The sequence below is a fragment of the Pseudophryne corroboree genome, chromosome 11 (assembly GCF_028390025.1).
Source record: "Pseudophryne corroboree isolate aPseCor3 chromosome 11, aPseCor3.hap2, whole genome shotgun sequence".
Taxonomy (NCBI): Eukaryota; Metazoa; Chordata; class Amphibia; order Anura; family Myobatrachidae; genus Pseudophryne; species Pseudophryne corroboree.
In genome coordinates, this window is record NC_086454.1 from 159,089,760 (window position 1) to 159,107,922 (window position 18,163).

Consider the following 18,163-nt stretch of genomic DNA (forward strand, 5'->3'; position numbering starts at 1 on the left):
CACGGATCCTCCGTGAGCATCTCTTGAAGTTCCGGGTACCAAGTTCTTCTTGGCCAATCCGGAGCCACTAGTATCGTTCTTACTCCCTTTTGCCGTATAATTCTCAGTACTTTTGGTATGAGAGGCAGAGGAGGGAACACATACACTGACTGGAACACCCACGGTGTTACCAGAGCGTCCACAGCTATTGCCTGAGGATCTCTTGACCTGGCGCAATACCTGTCCAGTTTTTTGTTGAGGCGGGACGCCATCATATCCACCATTGGTTTTTCCCAACGGTTCACAATCATGTGGAAGACTTCTGGATGAAGTCCCCACTCTCCCGGGTGTAGATCGTGTCTGCTGAGGAAGTCTGCTTCCCAGTTGTCCACTCCCGGAATGAATACTGCTGACAGTGCTATCACATGATCTTCCGCCCAGCGAAGAATCCTTGCAGCTTCTGCCATTGCTGTCCTGCTTCTTGTGCCGCCCTGTCTGTTTACGTGGGCGACTGCCGTGATGTTGTCCGACTGGATCAACACCGGCTGACCCTGAAGCAGGGGTTTTGCCAGACTTAGAGCATTGTAAATCGCTCTTAGCTCCAGTATATTTATGTGAAGAGACATCTCCAGGCTTGACCATACTCCCTGGAAGTTTCTTCCCTGTGTGACCGCTCCCCAGCCTCTCAGACTGGCATCCGTGGTCACCAGGACCCAGTCCTGTATGCCGAATCTGCGGCCCTCTAACAGATGAGCACTCTGCAACCACCACAGAAGAGACACCCTTGTCCGTGGCGATAAGGTTATCCGCTGATGCATCTGCAGATGCGATCCGGACCATTTGTCCAGCAGATCCCACTGAAAAGTTCGTGCGTGGAATCTGCCGAATGGAATCGCTTCGTAAGAAGCCACCATCTTTCCCAGGACTCTTGTGCATTGATGCACAGACACTGTCCCTGGTTTTAGGAGGTTCCTGACAAGTTCGGATAACTCCCTGGCTTTCTCCTCCGGAAGAAACACCTTTTTCTGAACCGTGTCCAGAATCATTCCCAGGAACAGCAGACGTGTCGTCGGGGTCAACTGAGATTTTGGAAAATTCAGAATCCACCCGTGTTGTTGCAGCACTAGTTGGGTTAGTGCTACTCCGTCTTCCAGCTGTTCTCTGGATCTTGCCCTTATCAGGAGATCGTCCAAGTAAGGGATAATTAATACGCCTCTTCTTCGTAGAAGGATCATCATTTCGGCCATTACCTTGGTAAAGACCCGAGGTGCCGTGGACAATCCAAACGGCAGCGTCTGAAACTGATAATGACAGTTTTGCACCACGAACCTGAGGTACCCTTGATGTGAAGGGCAAATTGGGACATGCAGGTAAGCGTCCTTTATGTCCAGGGACACCATAAAGTCCCCTTCTTCCAGATTCGCTATCACTGCTCTGAGTGACTCCATCTTGAACTTGAATTTTTGTATGTACAGGTTCAAAGATTTGAGATTTAGAATAGGTCTTACCGAGCCGTCCGGCTTCGGTACCACAAATAGCGTGGAGTAATACCCCTTTCCCTGTTGTAGGAGGGGTACCTTGACTATCACCTGCTGAGCAAACAGCTTGTGAATGGCTTCCAATACCGTCGCCCTGTCTGAGGGAGACGTTGGCAAAGCAGACTTTAGGAACCGGCGAGGGGGAGACTTCTCGAATTCCAACCTGTAACCCTGAGATACTACCTGTAGAATCCAGGGGTCCACCTGTGAGCAAGCCCACTGTGCGCTGAAATTCTTGAGTCGACCCCCCACCGTTCCTGAGTCCGCTTGTAAGGCCCCAGCGTCATGCTGAGGGCTTTGCAGAACCCTGGGAGGGCTTCTGTTCCTGGGCAGGGGCTGCTTGCTGCCCTCTCTTACCCCTTCCTCTGCCCCGAGGCAGATATGACTGTCCTTTTGTCCGCTTGTTCTTATAGGAACGAAAGGACTGCGGCTGAAAAGACGGTGTCTTTTTCTGTTGGGAGGGGGTCTGAGGTAAAAAAGTGGATTTTCCGGCAGTTGCCGTAGCCACCAGATCCGATAGACCGACGCCAAATAATTCCTCCCCTTTATACGGCAATACTTCCATATGTCGTTTGGAATCCGCATCACCTGACCACTGTCGCGTCCATAAACTCCTTCTGGCAGATATGGACATCGCATTTACTCTCCATGCCAGAGTGCAAATATCTCTCTGCGCATCTCGCATATAAAGGAAAGCATCCTTTAATTGCTCTATAGTCAATAAAATACTGTCCCTATCCAGGGTATCAATATTTTCAGTCAGGGAATCCAACCAGACGACCCCAGCACTGCACATCCAGGCTGAGGCGATGGCTGGTCGCAGTATAACACCAGTATGAGTGTATATACTTTTCAGGGTAGTTTCCAGCCTCCTATCAGCTGGATCCTTGAGGGCGGCCGTATCAGGAGACGGTAACGCCACTTGTTTCGATAAGCGTGTGAGCGCCTTATCCACCCTAGGGGGTGTTTCCCAGCGCGCCCTAACCTCTGGCGGGAAAGGGTATAATGCTAATAACTTTTTTGAAATTAGCATTTTTCTATCTGGGTTAACCCACGCTTCATCACATACATCATTTAATTCCTCTGATTCAGGAAAAACTACAGGTAGTTTTTTCACCCCCCACATAATACCCCTTTTTGTGGTACTTGTAGTATCAGAGATATGCAAAGCCTCCTTCATTGCCGTGATCATATAACGTGTGGCCCTACTTGAAAATACGTTTGTTTCATCACCGTCGACACTAGATTCAGTGTCTGTGTCTGGGTTGACCGACTGAGGTAAAGGGCGCTTTACAGCCCCTGACGGTGTCTGAGACGCCTGGGCAGGTACTAACTGGTTTGCCGGCCGTCTCAGGTCGTCAACTGATTTTTGTAATGTGCTGACATTATCACGTAATTCCATAAACAAAGCCATCCATTCCGGTGTCGACTCCCTGGGGGGTGACATCACCATTATCGGCAATTGCTCTGCCTCCACGCCAACATCGTCCTCATACATGTCGACACACACGTACCGACACACAGCAGACACACAGGGAATGCTCTTATCGAAGACAGGACCCCACTAGCCCTTTGGGGAGACAGAGGGAGAGTTTGCCAGCACACACCCAAGCGCTATAATATATATGGGAACAACCCTATATAAGTGTTGTTCCTTATAGCCGCTTAAATATATAAAAATATCGCCAAAATATGCCCCCCCTCTCTGTTTTACCCTGTTTCTGTAGTGCAGTGCAGGGGAGAGTCCTGGGAGCCTTCCTCACAGCGGAGCTGAGCAGGAAAATGGCGCTGTGTGCTGAGGAGAATAAGCCCCGCCCCCTATTCCGGCGGGCTTTTCTCACGGAGTTTTAGACATTTGGCATGGGTTAAATACATACATATAGCCTTAATGGCTATATGTGATGTATTCTTTTGCCATAAAAGGTATTATATATTGCTGCCCAGGGCGCCCCCAGCAGCGCCCTGCACCCTCCGTGACCGTCTGGTGTGAAGTGTGTGACAACAATGGCGCACAGCTGCAGTGCTGTGCGCTACCTTCATGAAGACTGAAGAGCCTTCTGCCGCCTGTTTCCGGACCTTCAATCTTCAGCATCTGTAAGGGGGGTCGGCGGCGCGGCTCCGGGACGAACCCCAGGGTGAGACCTGTGTTCCGACTCCCTCTGGAGCTAATGGTGTCCAGTAGCCTAAGAATCCAATCCATCCTGCACGCAGGTGAGTTGAAATTCTCTCCCCTAAGTCCCTCGATGCAGTGAGCCTGTTGCCAGCAGGACTCACTAAAAATAAAAAACCTAAAAAACTTTTTCTAAGCAGCTCTTTAGGAGAGCCACCTAGATTGCACCCTGCTCGGACGGGCACAAAAACCTAACTGAGGCTTGGAGGAGGGTCATAGGGGGAGGAGCCAGTACACACCATGTGATCCTAAAAGCTTACTTTTTGTGCCCTGTCTCCTGCGGAGCCGCTATTCCCCATGGTCCTGACGGAGTCCCCAGCATCCACTTAGGACGTTAGAGAAAAACTGGTAATTCGCCCACTCTATTCCAATCCTTGCACTTAATGCTCACCTGCGAGCTGGTTCACCCGAGCCCAGTATCGCACTGTATACACAAGCTGTGGAATCCGAGGGTCTAGATCGGAACAGAGGCGTAAGTAGGAGGAGTTACGCAGAGCAAGCCTGGGTTACAAAAACAACAAGTAGAGAAGAGAAAGTGTATTTGAGATGGCATGCAACAGTGACTTTAATCATGGGGGATAATTGGCACAATGGTCCAGCTGTTCTACCTGTTGTTTAGTGTGATATCGCCTCTCAGCCCGGATGTTTTGTGCTGGAACCTTACAACTGGACGCCGTGCAGAGGGAACAGTCTGAACCCCATGTACTCCAGGAACACACTGTCGTAAAACCTTTTCTACCACATTAAGGATCTCTTCATGGGAGAGCCCCTGCAGCGACAGGCCAGGAGTGACATTCTGTAAAGTAGACAGGGTGATTAGTTAAGAGGGAACTGGGTTAATACATATATAGTTATCATATATTTATTATTATGTAGCATTATACTGGTATGGAAAATTCTAAATGTCGTCATAAGTTTTTACCAATAATGTTGCCACTGAAATAAGAGAACATAGAAAGCTGGTGTTTAAAGCTTTGTCCTAGGAATATTTACTAGACAGTGTTTTGGTTCTACAGGTATCAAAGCAACTGTATTGCTTTGCAAAGCTAACATGTAATCTTTCTCATGCATGCATGATTCAACAATGTTTTATCTACAGATGTGTGCACATACATCTATCCTCAAACTGCACCATATAGCCCCTTTTATCACGACACAGACTTGCAATTCAGCCACACCAAACCACTAATCCTAAGTACCTAAAGTATGAGAAGCAAAGTAAGACGCATAACTAAGGAAACTGTGGACAGCAGGCGAATCGCGTCAGTTGTCTCCTGCCATATGGCAGGAAAAAGAGGATTTTGGTACTTACCGATAAATCCATTTCTCTGAATCCTCTAGGGGACACTGGAGCATTCTGAGACAGTAGGGGTGTGAAGCTTGCAACCGGAGGTGTGGCACAATCTAAAATTAGCATTGTCTGCACAGCCGGCTCCTCCCCCTTCACATCTCTCCTCCCTCAGTTTGGAAAATTTGACTGAGAGAATAGGACATGATAGTAGAGCACATGGCGAGGAACCGAACCGTACAACCTATCAAACAGCACCCAAGAACTCTTAACTGAAAAACGAATGCTGTTTGTACAAACTTTGTAAAATCCACATGAGGCACAGAGCCACAAAGTGATTTGATCCTATGACCTTGTTCGTCAAAGTCCAGTGATTAACTATGTGAGCCACAAGAGTCCTTTGAATAGGAAGCGTGAACCCAGCAGGCCGACAGCACCGAGGCGGGCGTCCAGTGTCCCCTAGAGGATTCAGAGAAATGGATTTATCGGTAAGTACCAAAATCCTCTTTTCTCTTTCATCCACTAGGGGACACTGGAGCATTCTGAGACAGTAGGGGACGTCCCAAAGTTATCCCCCAGGGCGGGAGTGCTGTCGGTGGGCTGCAAAACGAAACGTCCGAATTCAGAATCTGCGGACGTAACGGTATCAAACTTGTAAAAGTTCGCGAACGTGTGGGCTGAGGACCACGTCGCCGCTCTGCAAAGTTGAGTAGAGGAAACACCTCTGGCCGTCGCCCATGAGGCACCCACTAAACGGGTGGTATGTGCACCCAACTGAACTGGAAACTGTTTTCCACAGGAAATATAAGCTAGCCGAATGGCCAGTCTAATCCATCCAGACAAATACTGCTTAGATGCTGTCCAACCCTTCTTAGGCCCATCCTACAAAACACACAACTGGTCCGACTTTCCGAAGGACGACGTAACTTGCACGTATACCCGTAAAGCTCGGACAACATCCAAGGACACGTCCCCATCTGCGAGACCCTGGAAAGATGGGGCCACAATTGGTTAGTTTACATGAAACCCCGAAACAACCTTAGGAAAAATCTGCTCTTGTACAGAGTTCTGCCCAATCCTCATGAAAAAACAAAAAGGGACACTTACACGATAAGGTGCCCAACTAAGAAACCCGCCTGGTCGAAGCCAAGGCAGGCAATAATGTGACCTTCCAAGAGAGATTACAGGTCTGTTCTTTGTAAAAGTATGTTATTACAAAAAGTCCAACACCAAATTTAAGTCTCATGGTGTAGTAGGATGACGAAAAAGGGGCTGCATCCTCAGAACCCCTTGTAAAACGATTTGAACCGCTGGCAAGGATGCTAACCGCTGTTGAAATAGGATGAGAGAGCCGAATCTTGAACCTTCAGAGAGCTCAGCCTCAGTCCTATATCCAGACTGGTCTAAAGAGTAGAAGTCCAGATAAGTGGAAGTTCTCCAAATTCCCCCCGCGGTCTTGACATCAGTCCATGTACCTCTGCCAAATCTTGCAGTAGTGCATGGCTGTTACCGGCTTCCTAGCGGCAAACATCGTAGGAATGGCCGTTCGTGGCATTCCTCTGTTCCGTAAGATCTGGGTTTCAATAACCATGCCGTCAAACGCAGCCTGTGCCGGTCTGTGGAACGGTCCCTGAGACCGCATGTCCTCCCTCTGAGGTAACCGCCAAGGATCTTCCGCTAGCAAACTCACCGGTCTGAATACCAACTTCCGCGTGGCCAAGCTGGTGTGATTAGAATCGCCCACACTCGCTCTCGTTTCAACCTTGTCAGGACCCTGGGTACAAGGAGGAAGGGTGGAAAAATGTACACCCTCATGTAACACCAAGGAAGTATTAATGCGGTCACTCAGTCTGCTGCTGGATCTCTTGTCCTGGACACATATCTGAGCAGCTGATAGTATTGCCGAGACGTCATGAGGACCCCTTTGAGGTAGACCCCATCTCCTCACCACCATGTCGAAAATACGTGGGTGTAGGTACCACTGTCCCGGATGCCTGTCCTAGCGACTGAGATAATCCGCTTCCCAGTTCTCCACACCGGAAATGAACACTGCCGAGAGGATGTCGTTTCGCCTGTCTGCCCCCAACAAGATCTTTGTGTTTCCGTGAACGCCACCCTGTTCTTTGTTCCTCCCTGACGTCTTATGTAAGCCGTCGTCGTGACATCGTCCGACTATCTTTAAGTGTTGACCCAGGACCAGGTCTTCGGATAAGAGAAGCGCATTGTAAACAGCTCTCAGTTCTAGAATGTTAATGGGTAGTGTGCTCTCCTGTAACGTCCATCTGCCCTGAAACTGATGTTTGTCTAGGACGGCACCCCAATCTCTGAGACTGGCGTCCGTTGTCAGGATCCTCCAATCCCAAATGCCGCATCTCTTGCCTGCTGTGAGATTCTGGTGCAACGACCACCAATCAAGGAGGTTCGTATGCGTGGTGGAAGTCGGATTCTTTGACGTAGAAGCCCAGTGCGATGAGGGTCCTCTGGAATGTTCTGGAATAAAGTCTGCCGTACTGGAGGGCGTCGAACGACGCCACCAACTTCCCGAGAAGTTGCCCACAGAGGTGTAGAGAAACAGTCTGTGTTCGTAGTACCTGAGCCACGAACCTCTGTAGGTCCTGGATCTTGCTGTCTGGTAGGAAGACTCAATTGTACCGTGTCCAATATGAGACTGAGGAATTGAATCCGTTGGGTTGGTATGAGATTGTATTTCTGAAAGTTTACAATCCACCCATGTCGAATGAGAAATTGATGAGATGTCCGAGCATCCTTTATCAGCTGTTCCTGAAAGGAAGCCTTGATAAGTAGATCTAGATAAGGTATTATCGTGACCCCCAACAGTCTCAATCCTACAACCATTATCGCCATGACCTTCGTAAAAATTCTCAGAGCAGACGACAGACCGAATGGAAGGGCTCTGAATTGGTAGTGATCCTTCACCAGTGCAAACCTTAAGTAAGCTTGGCGAGGAGTCCAAATTGGGATATGCAGGTATATATCCCTTATGTCCATGGATATCATGAACTCGTCTCATTCCAAACCCGCAATGACTCCGGCTTTGGCACAACAAAAAAATTGGAATAGAATCACGTTCCTCTTTGAGAGGTAGGAACTGGAATAATGATCTCTGACTGTAGCTATTTTTGCTAGCAGTAGGGCTTTTGTTTTCTGAGGGCACCGAGGCAATCCCGTTGTAAAAAAACGGACTGTGAGGTCTCTGTTGAAAATTCAGTTTGTACCCTTGGGAGATTATGTTGTTTAGACAAAGTCCTGGTGAAGTTTTGGCCCAGATGTCCCGAAAACCAGGTAAGCTGGGAGACCGTCATGCCACGGTCTTGTCAGCAGGTAAATCCTGCTTTCTGGTATTTGCCTGTTAACGGCCTCGACCTCTAACTCCACGTGTACCGAACCTCTTCCTCGGCCACGAAAGGACTGCGGTCTAAATGAATGAAACGCTGGTCCCGAATAACCGCTCCTAGCCTGTAGAGCAGCTCTCGTAAAAGGAGTCAGTAAGAAAGGCGGATTTCCCTGCTGTAGCCTGCGAAATCCACTTGTCTAACTCTGGACCGAAAAGCATCTCTCTCCCAAAGGGGATGTAGTCTACCACCTGCTTGGCGTCAGAGACTCCTTACCCATCTCTAAGCCGTAAAATCCGTCTAGCCTATATGGCCGATGCAGAGATGCGCAATGCTATCCTGCTAATCTATTTCGAGGCTTGACACAAGAATGAAGCAGATTCTTCGAATGTGTTCCGCCAGTTGGGTAATCTCTTCTAAGCTATTTTCCTCTGCAATAGCCTGTACAATACATCCAGACCATGCTCCCATGGCCTTGTTGACTCAAGCACAGACGATCGCAGGTGTCTGTGTCGCACCTTCAGCTACGAAAATTTACTCTAAAGCTGTGTCAACCTTACATTAGGTATTGTTAAGATTGTTTTCTTCGACAACCTTCCTAGGGGAGTCTCCCCTACTGGTGGAGTCTCCCACTTATCCATTACACCCTTAGGTAGGGGTAAGTTACTTGAAACCTTTTCGGAAATTGTCAGGTCGTTTCCAAGCCTCCTCCCTTTGAGATTGGAGGGATTTAGGAATGGGAAAAACTGCTGAACGCAGCTTTTGGGATTCGAACAAGTCGAATTCTTTTGGCTCCTTTACTCTTTTAAAGTGCAGGATCTCCTTTACTGCATAAATGAAAGGACTCAAGACCTGCGATTGCCGTCTCTTCTGGGAAATCGGCGTCTAGTTTAGAATAAATTAACTCACCTTCTTGTAACTGCCTTGCGCACATTCGTTTCTGTGCGGGCGGCGTTAAGCTGATGAGAGATTCCTCCGTCGTCTTAAAGAATCCCGCAGCCCATTTCGATTGCTGCGTGCGTGATTCTGCCCTCTCCTTGGAGATTCTATTTGCTAGGATGTCATGACCTAGCGAGAGCACTGCTCTCAGGTGGAGCGTTCTTGTCTAAGCAGGAGTCGCCCACCCCGGAGCTGCCAACCCGCGTGCTCTTCTTGTTACATTTCGTACCAACAGAACAGGGCCTGGATTTCTTGGTTGGTGCTTTAGACATGTTGTTTAACCCCGTCACCAGGGTATTACGCAGCGCTTTCACCCTTTAAACGAGGAAGTGAAAGCCTGTGAGAGCTGACGGTATCGAAGGTATCGGATCCGGCTGGAAGTACCTTTTCCCTTCTTTAGGTAGAAAAGGAGCAGGATGAAATAAATTTATATATATCAAAAAAAATTTTTTTAAATAAATAAATAAAACATGTCTATTCGCAACCCTCACGCTCCAACCGTAATCAGCTACGATGTTAGAGTTGGTATCCGCCTTCTGTATAATTTCGTCAGGATCTTTGCAATAGAATTCCTTTGAAAATATAAATTATAATTATTTTCCACGGGATCTATGTATTAGAAGTCCCTTGAAAATATAAGGCATAAACATGTTTGTGTAAAAACACATGGAAAATCTTCAGTACAATCAGCAGCAGAGGGAGCAATACTAAAACAAACCCTCCCCCTGTTCTAACTGGTCAGGAGTATGCTCCACTAAAGGGGGCGTATAACTTCCCCTTCTCAGTACCTTGGCGCCTCTTATATATTAAAGATGGCCGCTACTGAAATATATAGTCTACATCATTAAATGTCCCCCAGCGCCATTCCAGCGCTGCAACAAACCTCACCTCATAAATGAAACTGTGCGGGCGGCGTTAATATAAAGCGCACCTGTGCGGGAGGAGGGCGCCGGGGCTGTCTACGGCTGTCATCCGCTGCCCGGAGTGAGGAGAGCGGGAGACGCTGCGCTGTCTTTCTCGCTCCCCCCCCCCGCTGACTCTCCCAGCCCTCCGCGCCCCGTTGTGTGCTGGTGGCGGGAGGGGACGTATAAATAGCAACCATCTAGGTGACACTGGGCTTGAACCCAGGTCCCTGTATGCCTCAGACCACAGCATTAATCTTGCAGCGGGACCTAGCGGTGCTCTCAGTGAAGAGCCGGCCGGGGAGAACGGGGAAGGTTTTTTTTTTTTTTTAAAGTAAGCCGTTGCGCGGCTGAATTAACACTTGGGTGGCTGTACTCCGGAGTCAGGAGATCAGCCCTGTGAGCTGTAAAAGCTCTCTTCAACCGCAAACTTTCCTGTTATGACCAGACCCTTTATTACTCACTAACTGCTGACTGCATCTGGATTTTCCGAGGAGAGATGCAGATCCCCTTTAGTAGGGATCATTGTCTCTCTAATGTGAAGACTTTGTCCCCCCTTTTGTTAGGTTGACGCAGCCTCCTTTGTAATGGAGCATGGAGCTCCCTTCAGTGCCTGTTACCTCCTCGGCACAATTTTCCAAACTGAGGGAGGAGGGATGTGAAGGGGGAGGAGCCGGCTGTGCAGACAATGCTAATTTTAGATTGTGCCACACCTCCGGTTGCAAGCTTCACACCCCTACTGTCTCAGAATGCTCCAGTGTCTCCTAGTGGATGAAAGAGAAAGGATAGGTGTAAGAATACACAGCTGTATATAGTCATGGAGCTATTTAGAAACATGATGACTGTGTCAGATTACTCTATTATAATAATATTATAATAAATTCAGCATGGGTTTTTTCATACTTTGGTTAGATATATAACAAGGATTCTTTTTTTTTTCCCCATTTCACATTTCCAGTGCATTTGTCCCCACCAAGAGTGATGCATCCACTTGTGTCAATGACCTATACACCTGAGCTTCTACAGATTACTTCTAAGGAATGAGAAACACCATTGTAGACAAAACACAAAGCTTCATGAACCAAATGGTCAGGGGGAATAACCAATAAAACATTATTCTGTTTACAACAGCAAAATTATAGGGGTGGATGTAATGTCATCTACATTAGCCACCAACTACGTTGTTACAAGATCCACTCGTGACATCAAACCACAAATCATTACCCTCAACAACTCATATTTTTGCTGTGAACTGAACAGCATTATTTAACCTGACCAGAAAAGCCCTTTAATTTAAGAAACAAACAAAGGAGACTTTTCTCATCCTTTGTAGCCTAGCAAATAAAACATATATAGTATAGACTTTCCAGCACTTAAGCTTCTCAGCAATGGTTTTCCTTCTGTACCTCTCCCTCAAATGTATTTTCTTGTTGGAAAACAATCAATAAAATGTAATGTTAGAAAGAGACATCTTTACTAATGATATCACTATGGCTAAACACAGCTAGGATCGCACCTCATTTTCTCCAACGTCCATTAGTCCATCGCTGTCATCTTCCTCCTCCACTGGACATATATCGTCTTTCTTCAAGTCTCCACTTTCTTCCTTATCTTCTTCGATTCTCACATCATCTTTTTCTATATTCTCGGCTTCTAATTCTGCTTTATCTACACCCTCATTCTCTCTGTTTACGTCTTCTTTTTCTTCCCCGTCATTCTCTCCCAACTCCAAGTACAAATCTAGGTCACAGCCGCTGATCTCAAAGCCATTTACCGAAGAGCCGAAAGGAAGGAGCTGGCATCCTGGCAACAAAGAACATAGAGCCAATAACCCAAAGGCAGCACCCACCCGGTGACACAAACTGGTACAGCCTTCTAATTACCTGGAAAGAACTCGGTGAAGGTTTCCCGAAGCAGAGAAAGGAGCAATTCCCGTAGACGACTCTCATGATGAGAGGGAGAACACAGAGTTACTACGCTCTTCATCTGATCCTCCACCTTGAAGAGATTATGACACAAATATATTTATTGTTTAGTGTACTCTCACTAGTTCAGTTATTTCATAATCAGTAACAGTTTGATCTAACTATGTTCGCTTTAATCATCATGCAATGCTATGCTTTACACCTTCCTTTACTCTCTTCTCTCCCTTTAACACTCACATCTGTGCAGCGAATCAGCAACTTGCTCAGTGCTTCTGGATCAGGGGGCTGCAAGTTCCGTTGTGTTCCTCCTTTCTTCTTTTTAAACTCTTTCTTTTTTCGAGGTTTTACTTTCAGATGATGGCCCTCTAATGTAATATTTGTCTCCGAAAGTGCCAGGCAAACACCATCCTGGCTTTCAAACTCTACAATGGCATAAAGACCCTACAAAAGAAAACCAGATAGTTTGCATAAACATAACTACTAGGCGCTTAATTCACAATTTTAGAAGTACAGGTTGAGTCTCCCACATCCAAAAACCTGGTATCCTAAATATTCCTAAATGCAATCATTTTTTAACGTGACTGAGATAGTTACTTTGCTTTCTCATAGTTCAAGGCACACAAACTTTGTTTCATGCACAAAATTATTCTTGTGGCCCCAAGCATTTTGTATATGGTTTCTCATATGTACTATCAGCTTATTCAGGCTAGTAATAGTACAACCAAGAAATGTAGACCTGTTTTTGCCTGGTAAGATCTCTTTTTTTGGTCTCATATTAACTCTTGATTATGAGGTATATGCAATTGCAATCGAATTGCCGCAAATGTCGAAAAACTGGGCATTTTCGACACAAAAAAAAAAATTCGACAATGCAATACAGTACTTTGACAAAAAAAACGGACGTTTCAGATTCAACTTTTTGAAATTCGACAGTTGTCAAATTCGACATGTCTGCAATGGTAAAAATGCGGCTTTTTGACAAAAGTATATTCAATTGAAGAATGTCGATTCGACAACAGTGCTTTTCTACAGTAATTTCGTCAATTTCATTCCGCCTCACTTTGCTGGCGGAATCTAATAAAAAAAATAAAAAAAAAATTTTTGTGTTTTTTTTTTATTGCTAATAGCATATCTATTTATATTAGAAGGGATTATGTACTTGGTTTGTCTATTAGGAGACACAAGTATTATTTATATATTTAAAAAAAAATTTTTTTTTAACTGACTAAAATAATATGCAGAGATCAGAGCATGGTTTTCAGTGGGAAGGGGTGGGAATGGTTTAAAATCAAGAAAAAAAAATGCGTGGGGTCCCCCCTCCTAAGCATAACCAGCCTCGGGCTCTTTTCAGCCGGTCCTGTTGTAAAAATACGAGGGTGAAAATGACAGGGGATCCCCCGTATTTTCACAACCAGCACCGGGCTCTGCGTCTGGTCCTGGTGCCAAAAATACGGGGGACAGAAAGCGTAGGGGTCCCCCGTATTTTTTAACACCAGCACCGGGCTCCACTAGTCAGAGAGATAATGCCACAGCCGGGGGACACTTTTATATCGGTCCCTGCGGCCCTGGCATTAAATCACTAACTAGTCACCCCTGGCCGGGGTACCCTGGAGGAGTGGGGACCCCTTAAATCAAGGGGTCCCCCCCTCCAGCTACCCAAGGGCCAGGGGTGAAGCCCGAGGCTGTCCCCCCCCATGGGCTGCGGATGGGAGGCTGACAGCTAAGTGACACAAAGAAAGAATATTGTTTTTTGTAGCAGAACTACAAGTCCCAGCAAGCCTCCTCCGCAAGCTGGTACTTGGAGAACAACAAGTACCAGCATGCGGGGGGGGGGGGGGATGGCACTGGTACCTGTAGTTCTACTACAAAAAAAATACCCAAATAAAAAAACACTACATGCACACCGTGAAAGTAAAACTTTATTACATACATGCCGACACACACATACTTACCTATGTTGACACGAGGTTCGGTCCACTTCTCCAAGTAGAATCCACAGTGTGCCTGAAAATAAAATTATACTCGCCAAAATCCAGTGTAGATCTGTCCTCTTCTGTTTTGTAATCCACGTACTTGGCAAAAAAAGAAAACGCATTTACCCGGACCACACACTGAAAGGGGTCCCATGTTTACACATGGGACCCCTTTCCCCGAATGCCGGGACCCCACGTGACTCCTGTCACAGAGGGTCCCTTCAGCCAATCAGGGAGCGCCACGTCGTGGCACTCTCCTGATTGGCTGCGCGCGTCTGAGCTGTCAGACGGCACATCGCACAGCCGCTCCATTATCTTCAATGGTGGGAACTTTGCGGTCAGCGGTGAGGTCACTCACGGTCAGCGGCTGACCGCGAGTAACCTCACCGCTGACCGCAAAGTTCCCACCATTGAAGATAATGGAGCGGTATGTGCTATGCGCGTCTGACAGCTCAGACGCGCACAGCCAATCAGGAGAGTGCCACGACGTGGCGCTCCCTGATTGGCTGAAGGGACCCTCTGTGACAGGAGTCACGTGGGGTCCCGGCATTCGGGGAAAGGGGTCCCATGTGTAAACATGGGACCCCTTTCAGTGTGTGGTCCGGGTAAATGCGTTTTCTTTTTTTGCCAAGTACGTAGATTACAAAACAGAAGAGGACAGATCTACACTGGATTTTGGCGAGTATAATTTTATTTTCAGGCACACTGTGGATTCTACTTGGAGAAGTGGACCGAACCTCGTGTGAACATAGGCAAGTATGTGTGCATGTAGGTGTGCATGTATGTAATAAAGTTATACAATCACGGTGTGCATGTACTGTTTTTATTTGGGGTTTTTTTCAGTAGAACTACAGGTACCAGCGGGTCCGTTTCCCCCCCGCATGCTGGTACTTGTGGTTCTCCAAGTACCAGCTTGTGGGGGAGGTTTGCTGGGACTTGTAGTTCTGCTACAAAAAACAATACTCTTTTATTTGACACAAGGCTATCAGCCTCCCATCTGCAGCCCTTGGATGGGGAAGGGGGACAGCCTCGGGCTTCACCCCTGGCCCTTGGATGGCTGGAGGGGGGGGGGGACCCCTTGATTTAAGGGGTCCCCACTCCTCCGTGCTACCCCGGCCAGGGGTGACTAGTAGGGGATTTAATGCCACGGCCGCAGAGACCAGTATAAAAGTGTCCCCCGGCTGTGGCATTATCTCTCCAGCTAGTGGAGCCCGGTGCTGGTGTTAAAAATACGGGGGACCCCTACGCTTTTTGTCCCCCGTATTTTTTGCACCAGGACCGGACTCAGAGCCCGGTGCTGGTTGTAAAAACACGGGGGATCCCCTGTCAATTCCCCCCCCCCCCCCCCGTATTTTTTACAACCAGGACCGGCTCAAAGAGCCCGAGGCTGGTTAGGCTTAGGAGGAGGGACCCAACGCATTTTTTTTCTGGGTTTTTAAACACTTTTGTGCCGTCCAAAAAGTCGAATCCAGGACGCAAATATCCGTCAATTGGTCCGTTTTTCGACAGCAGGACCGTCGAATCGTTTTTTTATTGAATATGTCGAATTCGGGTCCCGGCGGCAGGGTGTCTGACTGTCGAATTGTGTCGAATTAAAAAACGGTCGAATTCCAGACGGAATTCGACCGCAATTGCATATACCCCTATGTTACTGCATTTTTATAAGGTGCTTTTATTGCAATTGTCTTAATTTTTTAAATTCCTTTCTTTTTATTAATGTATGTAAACCATGCTGTTGTATAAAACACAATGATAGCACCTATTCCAACTAATAAAAGGTGAGTAATATACTAACTCAAGTCCACTGGGACAAAACTTTCTCTACAATTTGATCTGCACCATATCTCCTTTGAGATATATTCAAACATCTAATGCAACACCTGGGAAAATGTTAAAAAAATTCACAGGACTACAGAGAACAAGAATCCATGAATACAGTCCCTGAATAACAGAGAAATAAAATAACATCTACCCAAACCCATCACCTGTACCTGTAACCACCGTAGGGGTGAGTATACATAATTGGATTTTTGGACTTACCGTTAAATCCTTTTCTCTGAGTCCATCTGGGGAACAGTGGACCATGGGTTGCTTGAAGAATCCGTAGGGGCTGGGACTTAATTAGACTAGTATATCTTTAAAAGAGTAGCTTCTTCCCTCTGGCCTCCTCCCTTCTGCAACCCGTGGTCTTCAGTAAACTTCAAAAACTGAAGGTAAGGATGGGAACGCAGTGTCCCCCAGAGAAAAGGATTTAATGGTAAGTACAAAAAAAACAGTTCTCTCTTTCATCCAATCTGGGAGACACTGGACAATGGGACGTTCAAAAGCCTCTGCTAGGGGAGGGTACGCTCAGAAGAAACTGAATGAAAGACTTTCCAACCGAATTAGCATCCTTGGATACTAGCACTGGAAATCAATAAAGTGATGAAGAGTGTCGAGCCAGCAATGGCATAGTGGTTCCCACGAAAAAGCCACAGCTCACATAGAGGGAGCATAATAGAATTGGAAAACAACCCATGTGAGTTCAGTAGGTAGACACACGGCAATGAATGCGTGGATACCAGACACTAAAGGACTAGCCACAGAGGAAAAAAATAAGAAATTACTCACCGGTAATTCTATTTCTCGTAGTCCGTAGTGGATGCTGGGTACTCCGTAAGGACCATGGGGTATAGACGGGCTCCGCAGGAGACTGGGCACTCTTAAAAGAAAGATTAGGTACTATATCTGGTGTGCACTGGCTCCTCCCTCTATGCCCCTCCTCCAGACCTCAGTTAGGGAAACTGTGCCCGGAAGAGCTGACATTACTAGGAAAGGATTTGGAATCCAGGGTAAGACTCATACCAGCCACACCGTACAACTTGTGATAACTATACCCAGTTAACAGTATGTACAATAACTGAGCCTCATTAAATAGATGGCTCATAACAATAACCCTTTAGTTAAGCAATAACTATATACATGTATTGCAGAGTCCGCACTTGGGACGGGCTCCCAGCATCCACTACGGACTACGAGAAATAGAAGTACCGGTGAGTAAATTCTTATTTTCTCTGACGTCCTAGTGGATGCTGGGTACTCCGTAAGGACCATGGGGATTATACCAAAGCTCCCAAACGGGCGGGAGAGTGCGGATGACTCTGCAGCACCGAATGAGCAAACTCAAGGTCCTCCTCAGCCAGGGTATCAAACTTGTAGACTTTCGCAAAAGTGTTTGAACCCGACCAAGTAGCAGCTCGGCAAAGTTGTAAAGCAGAGACCCCTCGGGCAGCCGCCCAAGAACAGCCCACCTTCCTCGTGGAATGGGCTTTTACTGATTTAGGATGCAGCAGTCCAGCCGCAGAATGTGCAAGCTGAATCGTGCTACAGATCCAGCGAGCAATAGCCTGCTTTGAAGCAGGAGCACCCAGCTTGTTGGGTGCATGCAGGATAAATAGCGAGTCAGTTTTCCTGACTCCAGCCGTCCTGGAAACATAGATTTTCAGGGCCCGGACTACGTCCAGCAACTTGGAATCCTCCAAGTCTCGAGTAGCCGCAGGCACCACAATAGGTTGGTTCAAATGAAATGCTGATACCACCTTAAGAAGAAATTGAGGACGAGTCCTCAATTCTGCCCTGTCCATATGGAAAATCAGATATGGGCTTTTACACGACAAAGCCGCCAATTCTGACACCCGCCTGGCCGAAGCCAAGGCCAACAGCATGACCACCTTCCACGTGAGATATTTTAACTCCACGGTCTTAAGTGGCTCAAACCAATGTGATTTTAGGAAATCCAACACAACGTTGAGATCCCAAGGTGCCACTGGGGGCACAAAAGGGGGCTGAATATGCAGCACTCCCTTAACAAACGTCTGAACTTCAGGCAGTGAAGCCAGTTCTTTTTGAAAGAAAATAGACAGGGCCGAAATCTAGACTTTTATGGATCCTAATTTTAGGCCCATAGTCACTCCTGACTGTAGGAAGTGCAGAAATCGACCCAGCTGAAATTCCTCTGTAGGGGCCTTCCTGGCCTCACACCAAGCAACATATTTTCACCATATGCGGTGATAATATTGTGCTGTCACATCCTTCCTAGCTTTTATCAGCGTAGGAA

General features: G+C 47.0%; 1 protein-coding gene across 2 annotated transcripts in view; it reads right to left on the reverse strand.

The window, feature by feature from the left end:
* TUT1 (terminal uridylyl transferase 1, U6 snRNA-specific) overlaps positions 1 to 18,163 on the reverse strand; it is a 104,507-nt gene that overhangs the window by 20,864 nt on the left and 65,480 nt on the right. For both annotated transcript variants that reach the window (XM_063945017.1, XM_063945018.1), the window contains exons 3-7: positions 12,332 to 12,535; positions 12,053 to 12,167; positions 11,686 to 11,972; positions 4,296 to 4,483; positions 4,079 to 4,188 (exon numbers count right to left, since the gene is read on the reverse strand). In XM_063945017.1, the coding sequence (XP_063801087.1) occupies positions 4,079 to 4,188; positions 4,296 to 4,483; positions 11,686 to 11,972; positions 12,053 to 12,167; positions 12,332 to 12,535 (904 nt within the window). The remainder of the gene's footprint in view (positions 1 to 4,078; positions 4,189 to 4,295; positions 4,484 to 11,685; positions 11,973 to 12,052; positions 12,168 to 12,331; positions 12,536 to 18,163) is intronic.